We start from the raw sequence: 16,959 nt of genomic DNA on the forward strand, positions 1-16,959 counted from the left end.
TCGAACCCTGCCTCGGGCATGGATGTTTGTGATGTCCTTAGGTTAGTTAGGTTTAACTAGTTCTAAGTTCTAGGGGACTAATGACCTCAGCAGTTGAGTCCCACAGTGCTCAGAGCCATTTGAACCATTTTGAACCCATCATTGGCTCAGTGGCCAATGTGCGTGACTGGAATGATGAATACCCAAGTACAATTCCTGGTACTCCCACAGATGCTTCCTTGGTTGGAGGACTAGAATGTGATGTACTCAGCCTATGAGGCCAACTGAGGAGCTACTTGAATCAGAAGCAGTGATTCAAATGTCTGGAACGCTTCAACAGTTTGAACAGCAGCTTGCTGATGCCATGTCCCACCACAAAACATCCAAATGATGTAATCTGGCAAATGATGACAGGATGACAAGTCAGCACTGACTTGTATTCTGGTGCTGATCATGTAGTTACTTCTTTTTCCTTAATAAAGTCACATACATAATGCTTCAGAAATCCACATTTTCTCTTAAACTCCCCTCTTTTCCCTCCCCCCCACCCACCCATCCGTACATCCGTACTGTCTAAAGTGTTTGAGAAAATGAAAGGTTCAGACTTGAGCCCTCTGATTTCATCCATTTAATGAAGTAGACATAGTCAACTCCCTTTAAAATCTTCATTTGAATGCTGCTCTTTCTGATTCAATGTGTAACACAAGTTGCTTACCAATTGCTGACACCTTTACATTAGTTATCTGGAGAAAATCATCCTCAAGCTTTGCTTCATCTCCAAGAGGTATACTGATGTACCCAAATGGTTCTGTGTTGCAAATATGAAGTGGAATTCCTGCAACATAAACATTCTTTAGAAGAGGATGTTACAAAATTTAACAATTTATCAAATCTGAGCTCAACATTACACTACATGTACAAAATAATCCAACAAATTCTACCCATCTCTTCTATTACTATTTCTACTAGCTCGTGAGAATAAGCAGTAGCTTTGTTTCTATTGACAGAATTCACTGCTGCAGATAATCCGTTAAATATATCCTACAGGATGTTAAACTGGGCAAAGAATCCAGAATCCAGTACATCTCTAAACCAGCAACCCCAACAGTCTATGTCGCATACTTCGTTTTTGCTTCTCTTACAGGTTTCTCAGTTTTCGCATTCATCATGTTAGATTCTTTAGCAATAGCACACAATTACACCCATCCTTCCAATAATACTTTACAATATCCCTTTTCCTCATCTAGTCCCTCCCTAACTAACTTTCTTCCAGTACAATTCACTCCAGTCTTATATTTTTATATAAAACCATATCTATTATGAGGTGGGCCTCTTTCAGCAATTGTGCTGAATTGTGACGTTCGCCTTCTTTCTAATCCTGCACAGAAAAAAAAAATGTCATTCCTCCCTGAAGAAGGAACTAATAATTCCAAAAGCTAGGAATATTTTTTCAGTTTTTGCACCTATCAGAAATACTAAAATTTTACCTCCTGGATGCATGTTCTGGCCAGCCATTCCAACTGTAAATTTAAAGGCAATAATAGCTCACTTGAGACTCTGGCAACGAGTGGCGAAAAATAATCCTGGTTAGCTGTTTGTAACTTTACGATTTGGAAAAAAATTGTCCCCTGTATTGAGAGATCAAACAGCAGCTTATTTGAGGCAAAGAAGTTTGAAACTTTTTAACTTCTTTTGCAAGCACTAAACAAAGATTAAATAGGTCCTTTCTTTTAGCACTTTTAACTGACAATGCAAAAGGTATGGTAGATGTTCTCAGAAAATGAAGGATGCAGAAACAGCCACCAATTAATTAATTAATTAATTAATTCACACATTATGTTTTGTGAATTTCATCATGAAGGAAAAGTTTCAGACATGTGGAACAGCTCATGTATTTCCAGGCATAAGCTACTTATGCAGTTTACATCTGCAAAGTATGCTCATAACAAATTATGACTAGTGCTAATCTACTCACACTGATAACTATGGAATTCTAGATTACTTTATAAATGTAAATGCTGATTTGAAAAAGCCATTGCTCCTCTTCTCACACTCCAAGACGCTTTTTCTTAATCTTATATCTGAAAAAAGTATTTGCCTAGAACAGAACACTACCAGTTGTCTGTATATTGGCAAAGTCAAAATCTACTTAATATGAACATCAGAATTAAGCAGAAATTACATCCCAGAGTCCCAATATTCCAATGAATTATAGAAGGAATGGCTAATGAGATGTTATTTAACTCTGATAAATCTTCTGGAGGTATCAGACAAGCTATGGCACCGCGTTGGTGCAAAGTTTTCCTACCCTTCATCTTCAGATGAAGTGATGGTGGGTTCATGTCATGTTCATTCCTTTATAGCTGCTGGACGGCAGACCCTGCAGACAGGCCATTGGGTCGGCCAGTCGCACGCATCCAGAAAAGATGTTGAACCCAGCAGTGCTGGTCCATCCCCCCCCCCCTCCAGCTGGATAGTGGGGGGGGGGGGGGGGGGGGGGGGGGGTCTGGCTGCTGAGTCCTGGTGCTGATTTTCTATTCTGCCCACCGATGATCAAATCTCAGGACCTATTGTGTAGTACAGCACTTTAGTCTGTTCAAAAGCAAATGTGACATTCAACAGGCTATAACTGGGCAAAATTGAAAAAAAACTTTGTTCACTAGCTACCTGCAACTAGCATTCAGTCTCTCACTTTGCATATGGGAGGGGATGGATGGAAACATCTTTGAAAACCAGTGAAATCTGCGAGCAGAAAGCTGCTGTGAAACAAGAGAACATGTTTAAACTACTTTGGGGCTCATCTGCAGAACATTGGCATTAGTGATTCAAGCGTAAGTCAGTTTGACAAGAAAGGAACCGAACAAGGTGATAACATCACTGCTGTCAAAAGGTTTGAATTTTGCACCAATTCCAAGCAGTGGTGGATACAGAAAAACCTAAAGGAGGGGGTGCTAAAGATACCTTGAGCTACCTTTACTTTTATAGTAATAAAAAATAATCAAGTCACATGCAAAGTTGAAGAAAGTTTTATTTAAACTGATTATACATATATACAAGACAACTCCACCTTATGATATAAAAAAGTTACAGCTGTGGTTCTCTTCCTTAAATTATGAATTCTATTTGCCCATTCTTCCTGGCAAATTGGTTAATTACATCATCAATAGGACAATCAATGTCAGGGTGAGAGTTCAACAGAGCTAAGTCATTAAGTTGATCCTCCTCCATTGTCAACCTCAGTCTTAATATTTCTGCTTCTGAATGTAAACTAGCTTACAGTTCAGCAATAGTCCATATTTATAACACTACGTATCGAAGGTTCTCTGTACAAGAAAACAGTAGAATATTCACGACTTTTCTCAAACAAAAGCCAGACAGAATATCGTATCGTGATCACTAGAATCTAGAATGGCTGCGACTTTTCTCATACGTACGTGTTGGCTATCTACGTGTCAGACAGAAACGTACAAAATGATGATGACATGCATGTGCGTGCTACATAGGAAAGTACAACTACTCGATTCAGTCAACTGATGAAAGAAACGAACAAATAGCATGTGGATTGACTGGCGGGGCTGGCACAGGTGGCAATGTGGGCAGCCTTCAAGGCGGGAGACATGCGCCCCACAGTGGTTCCAAGAATATTGCTTATGTGAGAGATTATCAGCAGTGTCAAACAAGCCAGCTGTCGACTCTCCTCTGATACTGATAAAAACATGAGAAGGGAAATGAGCCGTATCTGTGAAAAAGCCAAAATTATGAATAATAATGTCTCACTGCCACAGTGCAGGGCTATACATGCCCTCCACTAGGACACTGAGTCAGTCATCCTAGCAGCTGACAACAAAGGCAATGTGACAGTGCTCTAACAGTCAGATGACTATTGACAGAAGATTGAGATGTTGCACAGGATCCAGGATCCAGCATACAAGCAAGTGAAGAAGGACCCCTATACATAGTGTGACAAAGAAGACCATCTTACTTCTCAACAACTCAGGACTGGACAAGGATATGGTCAGAATGTTGTACCCTTCAGCACCAATAACACTATGGATTTAAAGCATCTGAAAAAAAGGAATAGGGGGTCTCACTACATCTGACAGTGAACACTATAAACCCCCAAAGCATGGCTTAGTCAAACACTTGAAGCAGGTAATAAAACCTCTCATAGGGCCCTGTTCACACATGTCAATAACTCAAATAAGAAAACAAGTGCCTAGTGTTACTTCCATATACAGGACAGCCCACAATCAGGGCTGCCAGGATAATGGAGAAAAACCATTTTCCATCCGATGTTAAAATTAACAATATGCTTAGGTCTGCTGAAGACCAATTAGTAGTATGAGCACCAATAGTTAAATTTTTTAAGTATTCTTCTTTAGGTTTATTCTTGGTGGTTTTTATACTGGGTATTTTAGGACAGTTTGACAAATGTTTTTTTTTTATCAGTAATTATAAAATTATTTATGTGATTTCCTACCCTTTACATCTAAATACTTACTTTTTTTGTTTTACTTTTGAGCACCATGCCTAGTTATTTATTATGTACATTTTTCATTGTGCTTTCAGATAACCTAATGATGCCCTAACCAGATGAACTGCATTGTTTTTCAGCCAATAAAAAGCACTGTGCAACCTAGGACTGGTCTTTTAATAGTAATCAGAATATAAAACTCCATTCTGAGCTTTGGAAAAGGATACATAGTCTATTGTTAATTAATTTTACTTTTAATATTGTGGTTGTGAACTGCACAGCTCACTGTAAATTCATTACTGACATTAAATACAAATGTCATTGTGGATGTAAGTGTAAGAAACCTTTGGACCCTGAAAAGACTTTTAGAAGTGGTTCAGTTAGCAACTTTCCTATCTTAATATTCTGACTGCATACTTCTGTAGAACATACTGTTTTTGACCCTATCTGAATTACCCCAGAAGAATGTGCTACAGGGAAGTATTGGGAGAAAGTTTGCTAACAATCCTGTCAGCAGGTCAACACAATGAGTGTGTTTCACGAGTGCAAAGCATGCAGGACTCAGCCTTTTAATTAACTTATCCATGAGCTGGTACCACCTCAGTTTGTTATCCATCATAGTGGCAAAAACTCACATACAGGACCTCACTCAATGCATGAACATTGGTCTCTGCTTCTGGTACCTGGAAGTCATTTTGCTTGTTTGGAATTGCATAATATGAGTTTCTTTTTCTTTTAAGATTAAGGAAACAGCTGCAAGCCTGTTCAGCTATTCTCCTGTTTGTGCAGAGTGTTGATGTGTTTGGGTCCTTTATCACTATACTTGTAGCACCAGAAAACATCACAGTTTTCGAAGAGTCCTCAAATTTCCTGAGCACATCATTTGTGTAAGTAATGTTTCCTCACTCTAAATTTTATCTTAGTCCTCTGATATCACTTGTTACTGTGTCCGTCTGCTTTCTCTTGTTGAGATATGGCTCCATCTATGCCCGCATCTCGTGGTCGTGCGGTAGCGTTCTCGCTTCCCACGCCCGGGTTCCCGGGTTCGATTCCCGGCGGGGTCAGGGATTTTCTCTGCCTCGTGATGGCTGGGTGTTGTGTGCTGTCCTTAGGTTAGTTAGGTTTAAGTAGTTCTAAGTTCTAGGGGACTGATGACCATAGATGTTAAGTCCCATAGTGCTCAGAGCCATTTGAAGCCATTTGAAAGCTCCATCTATGTAAGGGTAATTGCTGAACATCAGCTGTATGCAACTGAATTATGCTCCCAGCACAATGTCTTCAACCAACAGGTTTGCCTAGCCTTGGCCCACATGTGTTTCTGTTCTATGACTATTTACAAATATCACACAGTCATTACATGTTGTGTACACGATATCATTATTAACAGTCAGTTGAGACACTGGCTGTTACAGGTGCACCAAATGGCATCAGCCATGCTCCTGAGCAACATGCACATCAGCAAAATAGTGGTGCTGCTATCAACAGACCATTTCCATCCACGGATTATGTGGTCATCCGACTCTTGCAGAAATCCTTCCTCCTGCTGAATATTTAAACCTGAGCACAACCTCCAGCAAGTAGCATTCCATCACACACTCAGTTCCAGGCAAAGGGCCAGGTGCACCTTGCAGCAAATCTGTCAGAACTTTGTCAAGACCAGCCCGGACACTTGTATCTACATCGCCACCCTCTCCAGGCTGTACTGCAAGGCCAATAAGTTGCACTGCACTGCACTGCACTATAGACATCGCTCCAACACACCCTGGTATGGGAAGGAAGGAAGATTGGGTTTAACTTCTCTTTGGGGTTTAACATCTCATTGACAGCAAAGTCATTACACACAGAGCACAAGCTTGGATTGTGCCAAGGATATGGAAGAAAATCGGCATGCTCTTTCAAACGAACCATCCTGGTATCTGCCTTGGAGCAATTTAGAGAAATCATAGAAAACTTGAATCTGGATGACTGGGCGTCGATTTGAACTGACTTGGAATGACACTCCACAATGGGACTGGTATCAGCAGTGGACTCTGTTTCTGTTACTCTTATGTGAGCATGAAAAATTTTTCAGCTGTAAGGCTTATTGAATTATATTGTGAGCTCATGCTGTGAATAGAAGTGTTCTTTACTGCAACTTGGCTAACATAATTGACTGTAGCATACATCACACCCAACAAGTTTCAACACTAATGTCTTTAATGCCTTGCCATTTGATTTCCCTAGTAGTATATTTATGATTTACACAAATCTAGGCACTAGTATAATCACAGAAAATGCTCTTGTTCATTTCTATCACGTGTGACTGAGATACTGCAATGTCACATTTACAAGTGTGCATTTTGCACCTGAAATTTATCTTTGCTCAGATTATATGTATTCAAGATGTCTATACCTAAAGGCAATACAAGGATTCCATGCTATTCTCAATTCCAATCACTGGAAATTACAAAGTTATAATACATAAAATCATTAATGTTCAAGGCTCTCTCTTTCACACACTTCTGATTGATCTCATTTGTGATCACTTCTGAGGAGAAGGTAGTATGTGTAATATTCTAGGTTAAATAAATATCTTAAATGAAATATCTGGGTTCATCTTAACAAGTACCTCAGTCCTGATTTATGATGTAGATAATAAATTTTCTGTGAAGATCACATACAAAGTATTCACTTAGTGGAATATTCAGGTTTTATAGCGTGTCATGCATTGGTATTCTATCTGGTGGTAGCCTACATTCCTTGAATAATAATCATAATTTCATTTAGTGACATTAGAGCCTGCACTCCTGTAACGAGTCTAATTCAAAGATTAACATCATTTGCATTAACAGTGTGCCCCATGTTGAAACCTTTCACAAAGTTCACTATTTTTCAACTTTGTGCCTATATAGTAGAATTGCTGGTTATGTAGAAGCTCTTTGCCAGAGAGGCTTGTGGTGTGAATATGGTCCGTGAGGCGGTGTAGCTTAGACAACAAGGGGCTCTCAAATTAGCAGCAGCATGAGGTAGGTAGTGAGTCAGGCCCTGTGCTGGGAGCAGTCCATGTATGTGCCAGAAAAAGAATTGGCTACATCTGGAGTGATAGCGTGACCTGGTTGTAGTTGAGAGCGGTGGTTTGGGAAGCTGTAATTTGGAAAGGAGCTCCCCTTTTGCATGGAAGAACGCTTCAATTGCACAATACTGGTGTTGCCTGAAGGAGATCAGCAGTTAAAGCAATGGTTGGAAGTCTGTGAAGCTGTAATTATACTATCGCTGTGCCCCGGTTGCATGGACACATGAGTACTGGATAATGCCACATGAACTGAGTAATTTTATTATTGAGTACTTGCCCATATGGTTGTTGTAGTTCTTCATCTTGCAGAATTGTGATTGAGTCTGCCCTTGTGGGGTGCCATTGTTTCCAATGTTTCGTGACTGGTCATTTGTTTGTTTTAACTGTTCATGTTGCAAGGCTGTCATTAAGCTTGCCCTGGTGGGCGGCCGTTTTTTGTATGCATTTGCAGGACCAGTGGTAATCGATTTATGTTTCAGGTCTTATCATGCCAATTTAATGATGTGTGTAATGTATTTTCAGGAAGTGCGCACAAGACTGGCATACGAAATAAAATAAGACACAAGATAACAGCTCTGCAAACCCATTGAGGTAGCAGTGGATACAAATTTTTTCTTGAGTTAAGTAATTACATTTTGTAATTTGTTCAGTATTTCTGTACAGTAACTGAGCAAATTTTAACTTGTAGCATGAGAAACTGGTGTGTACAAAACTTGTGATAACGGGGTTCCACTGTAATTTGCTGTGTATTTCAAGTGCTTTCGTTAAATTCGATTTATCTGACTACCTGTCTAAGTTGAATTGCTGTCAGTTTGTTATTACAAATTTGTTTAAAGGTTACTACACATATTTTGAAATAGCCTCAGGCATTTTAAACTTTTCATGACAAATAATTATCAAGCTTCAGTTGAAACTTTTAATTGATGTTATAATTACTTTGGGCTCAAAGACAATGTTTTCTAATAATTTTTGAATAAGAACTGTTGTTATAAATTTGTTTTAAAGAATGTCTCAATTCATGTTAGCCTGGCACCTTACCACTCCTTAATAGCTTCTACCATACCAATGGTAGCAGAGCACAATAAGAAGGTGGTGGGATTCTGAGTCTGTTGTACGGATGGACATGTTTCCATTTTTAAGTGGTTGGCACCAATTGTCATTGTCTTATTATAGCCATTCTTACATTACAGTTTACACCGATCATACTATGGAAGCCAGGAACATGCTGGGGATATCATATTTAACAAAAAGTGAACTTGAATATGTGCTTGCCATTGATCAAGAAAAAGTTGATGGAAGCGTAACTGTGATTAATGCAATGGCTGCGCGGATAGCTGGGATGCTGCCTTGTTGTCAACACGGAAATTGTGAGCCGTGTGAGAGATGCCTGTGTGTGTTGTAATAGCCTCCTAGAACCTGTGCGGGCTAGTGTGGAGTTATTGCAGGATAATGTTCCTAGCCATGCGCAAGCATTCCGAATACAAGTGCAAATGCATCTTTTGCTCAATCGTGTTCAATATCTTAAAAAGTAGTTGCTGACTCCAAAGAGAAAGTGCTTGTTCAGGATTTACGCAAGAAAATAATGAAAGTGCAGTTACAAAGTAGTTTGCCAATCTGGCAATAAAATGAGGGGAAGGAAAGCATGCATGGTTCTGGTCACGCAAGTGAAACAGTCAGTGATTGTAATAGAGTGGACATTGGTACAGGGGTTTAGGAAATGTATAATAAACTACCCAATCCTTTTCTGACCTGTTTGCAACTGCATCAGAGTTTGCAGTAGATACTAATGAACGGAAATAACTATGGCTCAAAGTTTGATTATAAAATTTGAGCAAAGCTTTGCAAGCGCCTGATATAGTAGGGTTACAAACATTTCCTCGCACTGTAGGGAAACTTGAAAAGAGTGATTACTGATGCCATTAATGAACATCTATCATTAAATAATTTTAGGAGAAAAGTTCTGCAACGTCAGCTTTCAGAGTAAGCACAACGTGAATTTATAAATTCTCATGAATATTGTGTGAAAAGGAGTTCGGAGAATTTGGCTCAATATATTGAGGAAATCTGAGTAGCACTAATGATGTTGTGTGAATAAATCTCAAAGAGTGATGCGGTAGGAAATATAATTTAGGGTCTTTGGGTAGAAGACAGAGCAAGGGCAGTATTTCAAATGGCTCTGAGCACTATGGGACTTAACTGCTATGGTCATCAGTCCCCTAGAACTTAGAACTACTTAAACCTAACTAACCTAAGGACATCACACACATCCATGCCCGAGGCAGGATTCGAACCTGCGACCGTAGCGGTCACGCGGCTCCAGACTGTAGCGCCTAGAACAGCTCGGCCACTCCGGCCGGCAAGGGCAGTATTTTGCACTAAGTCACAGACATTTGTTGAATTGCATCAATTAGTCTTGGATATTGAGCAGTTTCAGTTTTGTGATACAAAACATAAGAACGAGGAAATAAATGCTTGTAACAACCAAATACAAGCTCTCACAAGTGAACAAACTCAGCCTATGGCTGAATTTATAAATGATATAGTGTGTTTCCAATGTAATAAAAAAGGACATTTTGCATGTAATTGTTTTGAGGATCAATTGAAGGAACAAACCCTTAAAAAAACAAAAAAAAAAAAAAAACACACAGTTATAGGTGTTTCTGTTATAATGAACAAGGCCATTTTGCAAGTGACTATAAGAAAAATCGGGGAAGAGGGAAAACTAATTGACACCAGAAGGAAAAGGGGCACTGTAATGATATGAATGTATTGATTGAAAAGACACATAAGTGAAAGTATTTATGTGCTGCAACTGCTGCTTTACATATGCAATGTTTCATGGAGGACCTGTTTGTCCTACTAGACTTGGACAGTAATTTTTCTCTCAGTGACAAATGATAGAATCAGCATTTTGAACACCTTTCCAAGGTCCCGCAGCCACAGAACTCGGATTTATGTTGCTGTAGAGTCAACAGAGAGGTTCTTCCTGTAGTAGACACTGTTCTCTTATATGATAAAATTCAGGAGCTGAGTTGGCCTATTCAATTTATTATTGACAACTGGCTATGCATGTCATATTGGGATGTGATTTTTTAAAAAAGAAAACTGGTTGTGTTTTAGATTATGTGGATTCTGCCATTCAATTTAAATTTAGGCTGGGTGTAAAATACCATTTGTGTCAGCATTGTTGTTGAGCTAATGTACGTACCATCCAATCTAGTGTTTCCAGATCTGATACAACACATTTCAGTGCTGAACAGAACGAGGCCTTGTTAGAGGTGTTAGGGTGATTTTCTGAAGTGCTTGGGCATCACAAATAAAACTGAGTACACCAGTCAGTTGAATGATAAGGTACTGGTTTGCCAGCCCCATGACGTTTATCCCCTCCCAAGATAAAAGAGTTGAGGCAGTTGGTGGATAAAATGCTGGTGGAGGGAGTAATCAGACCATCTGTGTCTTCTTATGCCTCAGCCATGTTCTTAGTGGCTAGAACTCAAGGGCAAGGTTACCAACTGGTAGTGGATTATAGAGTGCACAATAAAAAGATGATTTTGGAATCTATCCTGTTGCCTGATTTGCTTAATTGTTTTACTTGGTTTTCTGAGGCTAAGTATTTTTCCATCATGGACTTAAACCAGGCCTATCATCAAATTCCTTTGGCTGAAAAATCTAAAGCAATGACTGCATTTACCACTAACTAGAATCTGTTTGATTATAATCAGTGCCTTTTGGTGTTGCCATAGGGGTGGCAATGTTATCTTGTTTATTAGATTCATTTTGGGGAGATCTTAAATAAAAATGTATTACAACCATCTTGATGATGTCGTGATCTATAGTGGTACCTTTGATGATCATTTGTTGCATATTGCCCAGGTCCTGGAAAGGTTGCGTGAAGCTGGTCTCACAGTTAAACATTCCAAAGGCAATTTAGTGCATAAGGAAATCTCATTTTTGCAGAATGTAGTTTCTGCTGATGGTGTGCATATCAATCAGCAACGGACTCTAGCAGTCCAGAAATTTACAATACCAAGAAGCAAGAAGGACATCACTAGGTTTGTCAGGATGGCAAACGTTTTTTTGCAGGTTTGTGGCACATTTTGCACAATTAGTCGCACCCCTCAACCAGTTACAGCACAAGGGAGAACTTTCTGTCTGGCGACCATCCCAGTATGCATCTTTTGATGCTATAAAAACTGCTTTAGCCAATGTGCCTGTTTTGGGGGTGCCTTATTTTAGTTGCTAATTTATCATGCAGACTGATGCTTCGAACACTGGTATTGTCCCCATCTTGCTTCAGAAAATTAGTGGAGAAAGGAAGCCAATAGCTTAAGCCTACTGGGCATTAACTGAAGCAGGAATGAAATATTCTGTTTATGAACTGGAAGGTTTGGCTGCGTTGTTTGTACCTGAAAGGTTAAAATTCTATCTTGAACATAGGCAGTTTCTACTGGAAACCAACAACCAAGCATTCTCCTGGGTGCTGGCTCATCCACGCAAGATGGGAAGACTTGCTGGGTAGGCGGTGTGGATATCGGCATTTTGCTTTGAGGTCTGACACATTAGGGGAACCGATAACCAAGTCGCTGATACCCTAAGCCAGATGATCCAACCTGAGGGGGAAACAGCAGAGGCGGGGACTGAAGAAATTAATGAAATAAGTGTTTGTACTATATACTAGAGGAAGAACCTGGACTATTTGGTGATCTGGGTACTATGCAAGACAAGGATGCACAGATGGTGCAATTAAGGGCTGGTTAAAAGAGGGGGGGGGGGGGGGGGGGAGTTCCAGGGTACTGGTTGAATAAGGGGATTTTGTGTTATACTACCTGTCTTGATGGAAAGCCTAAGATTTGCCTGCCCAGGAATTAGTGCCTGCCATATTTAAGTATTTTCATGAATTCACTTCGGGCAGTCACTTAGGTACCTTAAAGACTCATGAAAATTGAGGTGAACTTAATGTGGCCAAACCTAAATAAGAAGGTGAGGCAGTTGGTTAGCCAATGCCAAGAGTGTCGTAGAGCTAAACCTAGTCCGCATTCCAAGGAAGGTGAATTAAGTTCTGATAGGGCAGAATACCCCATGGGAAAAGGCTATTTATTGATTATCTTGATCCTCTCCTGGTTGTTTCCGAGCAGGGTGAATATAGCTGAGGAAAATATTCAACATTTGTCTTAGGTTTTCTCCATCTCTGGGGCACATAGGGTCAGTGATTGTATTGTACTGTATTTTATGTTAACCGGGGGTCTAGAAACGACGGAGAGGCTCCATCCCCACCGCAGCCGCATTGGTTCACAATCCCATGACGACTACCACAGTCCACTTCACCCCTCCGCCACCCCACACTGAACCACTCTTCCAGGGTTATTGTGCGGTTTGGCCCCCGGTGGATCCCCCCACGGAACGTCTCACACCAGACGAGTGTAACCCCTATGTTCACGTGCTAGAGTATTGGTAGTGTACAGGTACATGGAGAACTTGTTTGCACAGCAATCGCTGACATAGTGTACCTGAGGCGGAATAAGGGGAACCATCCCGCATTCACCGAGGCTGATGGAAAACAGCCTAAAAACCATCCACAGACTGGCCAGCTCACTGGACCTTGACACAAGTCCCCTGGGTGGATTCGTGCCGGGGACCACGTGCTTCCTCCCAATCCAGAAAGCCGTGCGTTAGACCACATGGCTAACAGGGTGGGCCCTGGTCAGTGATAATGCTCAAGCCTCTCTGACAAAGGAACTTAAAAAGTTTTATTTTGGCAATGCTATCCACCATGTAACTACTACACCTTATGACTCACAACTGTCATTTGCAGACCGTGAGATATCGCAGCTCGAAATCCGCCCTTATTATATTTCATTTGAAGGATCAGACCCGGTGGGACTAGTCAATATGGTTTCTGACCTTTTCATTGAATACCGACCTTTTCATTGAATACTGTACACCATGAGGCTCATCAAGCTACATCTGCTAGTCTCATTTTTGCCTTATTTGTTAATTCACCACTGTCAAATGTCTATAGTTGATCAATCACACATTGCCCATGGATGGTAGTCTGGAGATTATAAGTAAAAATTGGCGGGCCGCTAGGAACAACAATCTGCATGCGCACAAGAGGGAGACTGTGTGATACAGCAAGGATAGGTGTCTCATCACTCTTCGTGTTGGCAGTCAGATTTATGTAAAAAAGACACTGATGAAACCACATCTAAGATGATCCCTCAGGCTTTGGGTTCATATGAAGTGACCCAGGTTCTTACCCAAGTTACGTTCCTGGTATGTGAAAAATCCAGTGGTAAACCGATAATGTGTCATGTGTTGAAACCTTCTGCAAAGTTTGGTATGTTTCGCCTTTATGCCTCTTTGATGCAACCGCTGGTTGTTAGAAGCTCTTTGCCAGAGAGGCTTGTGGTGCACGAGGAAGGTGGTGAGCAAGGCCCTGTGCTGACAACAGTCCATGTATGTGCCAAAAAAAGACTTGGCCACATTTGGAGTGATAGTATGACCTAGATGTAGATGAGATCCATTGGTTAGCATGCTGTAATTTGGAAAGGAGGCAAGAGTGCTTCGTTTGCACAATACTGGTGCTGCCCAAAGGAGATCGGCAGTTAAAGCAATGGTTGGAAGTCTGTGCAGCCATAACTATGCTGTCATCGCAGGCTGGTTGCATTGACACATGAGTACTGGGATATTTCCAAATGAAGCCGAGTTATTTTATTATTGAGTACTTGCCCATCCAATTGTTGTAGTTCTTCATCCTGAAAAATTGTATTTGAGTCTGCCCTTGCGGGGTGCCGTTAGTTCCAGTATTTTGTGAGTGGTCATTTGTTTATTTTAACTGTCCATGTTACAAGAGACAAATTGAGTTGTTGTTAAGAGGTTACTGTCATCAAAGTGGTTCAGTAATGTGTTTTAAGCTAGTTTCTCAAAACAGTTTGAGCACAATGGAAAGAGGAAGATGGATATATAATTATAAATCACTTTCTTATCTCCATCTCCATTTTCATGTTACACTACTACTAGTACTGGTACTAGTACTACTATTACTAGCATCTTAGTAATGGTAATAGCATAAGAAGAATATTTCTCATCAGAGCAGCAAGAAATGGCACTTATGTCAATGATGTCAATGTACAATGGCACTGTACAATAACACAAGTTGCAAAATGACTGTGTGGACGATGTGGTCTATTTTACATTATATTTTAATTCTACATGACGATGCTTTGCTGAGTGTATTTCTATGTTTTGACGATGCCGTTATGGCTTTATCACATTAGGACATGGTGTAGAACAAATCTGAAGATGGCAATTACTGACTCAAACCGATCATCATCGAAAGACTTAATGTTGTGATCAAAGACTGGAATAAAAAACATCTGACAGTACCTGGATCACTGTTTATATTCACAGCTATGTCGTAGCTTGTGAAACTTATGTTCCCATTTTGCTGTCTTGGTATCACTGAATCTTTATGCATAAGGTTTCAATCATTTATGGTGCTTGTTGCCTCTGCTTTGTTCACTGTCCAGTTTGTTTAAGGGTGCAAAAACAGAGTCCATACACATCCATGTCAGAACCTTAGGAAACTAAGATGAAAATGGAGTTAAAAGCAATTACATGATAAGCTCAATCAGTGGAATGAAATAGCACTAACAGCAAGGACTTTCTCTTAGAGAAAGGTCCACCAAATATGCTGTAGAGACAACAGAGGTCCCAAACAAAAGATTAAATGTCCTTCATCATATTGCTGCAATGGGTAAAAAGTAAAACCAGTCGACAGCCCATGCATCATTCGCTATAACAGCTGATAACTCAAACAGCAAACATACATTAGAACACAAGTGGTTAAAATAAGGGCATTCATTCAGGAAATGGTGAACTGTCAAAGGTTAATTACAATGAGCACAAAGTGTTGGGGGATTACCACTTAAATGGTGATGGCTGAAATGACAGTGCCCAATACGCAACCTAGCTAAAATGACCTCCTTGCAGTGTGAAGGCAGAGAGGTGGTCAGACAAGCTGCTAGGAGGGGTTGAATTCCCCCGAGCTTGTTCCCACGAAGGGAAAAGCAGTGGCAATGCCAAAGTGACACCACCTGCTGACAGATGGCAACATGGAAATCATTGGAAGGAATGGAAGAACCAGCGGGCCAAGGTAGGAGGACTGCAGACTCATTTCCCATCAGAGAGATAAAACCAGGAGCCTACACAAACATCACAGTGGCTCCCTCAAGACTGAGTAAGTGGAAGTTTCCTTGGACCCATTGCACTATGGGGTAGACAGTCTACGCACTCAGAGGCTCTTAGGGGCACTGAGAGAATCAAAGCAGATGACACAATTGAAAAGCCTTTGTTGCCAAATGTACTGCATGGCCTGATACAGGGCAAAGAACTCTGCTGTAAATACCAAGCTGTATTCTGGAAGTCGATATCAAAAATTGTCGGTGCCAATGATGAAGGCAAACCCAGCACTATGGTCAGACCAAGAGCCATCAGTGTACACGAAGGTACTATCACTAAGTTCCGTGTGAAGGTTGAGAAACATACAGTGATAGATCAAATCTGAAGTAGTTTCCATAGGAAGTAAATGAAGTCCAAGGTGAACATGGGCCACTGCATGAAGCCAAGGTGGTGAAGGGTTCACAGCCATCGGGAAAGTGGCAGGTAATGTGAAGTTAAGCTGCTGCAGCAATAGTCAAAAGCAAACTCCAGGTGGTAACAGAGAAGAATGATTTGCCCCATACTAGTGGTCTTAGTAGTCATCAAAGGAGGAGGCATAGGATGGGTGGCCAGGCATGGCAGACAAATGGTTTGCATTTCTGCTGAGGACAACATCATGTCAGTATTACAGTGGTAGTTTGCCAGCTTCTGCATAGAGACTCTCAAACAGGCTAGCATAAAAGACACTAGTGCCAAATGGATTCCACAATGGTGGATTGTATTTAGGTGGCATAAGATGGATGGATGTGTAGATGCATTAATGAAATACCCATTGTCTAATTTTGAATGGTCTAGGGATCGGTACAAACAAATAAGGGTGGTCTGATCCGATCCACAGAAAGTACCGCTTAGGACACATTGGACATTAGGGACCAGGCACAGCGGATTGCCAGATAAGTCACCAAGAAAGTCTTCTATCAAGCATGAGCCCAGGTATTTTGCAATTTCAGTGAATGGAAGAGCAACAGGCCCAAAATATAAAAACAGTGGAAGAAATCGACTGTGCACCAGAAATTCAAACAAATGGTTTTGACAGAGGAAAAGCACAATGCCATTGCTGATGCTCCACAAGTAAAGATGATCAAGACACTGCTGAAGATGCTATCAAGCATGAGCCCCAGGAATTTTGTAGTTTTAGTGAATGCAAGAGTAACAGCCCCAAGATGTAAAGACAGTGGAAGAAACTTATTGTGCAGCTAGAAATTCATACAAACAGTTTTGTCAGTGGAAATGC

General features: G+C 40.7%; 1 protein-coding gene across 1 annotated transcript in view; it reads right to left on the reverse strand.

Annotated features, from left to right (window-relative positions):
- The window catches only part of LOC124613064 (glycosyltransferase 25 family member), an 804,128-nt gene that overhangs the window by 740,550 nt on the left and 46,619 nt on the right, over window positions 1-16,959 (reverse strand). The window contains 1 exon segment of the mRNA XM_047141647.1: window positions 695-814. Within this exon segment, the coding sequence (XP_046997603.1) occupies window positions 695-814 (120 nt within the window).

The sequence above is a fragment of the Schistocerca americana genome, chromosome 4 (genome assembly GCF_021461395.2).
Source record: "Schistocerca americana isolate TAMUIC-IGC-003095 chromosome 4, iqSchAmer2.1, whole genome shotgun sequence".
In the NCBI taxonomy this organism is placed as follows: Eukaryota; Metazoa; Arthropoda; class Insecta; order Orthoptera; family Acrididae; genus Schistocerca; species Schistocerca americana.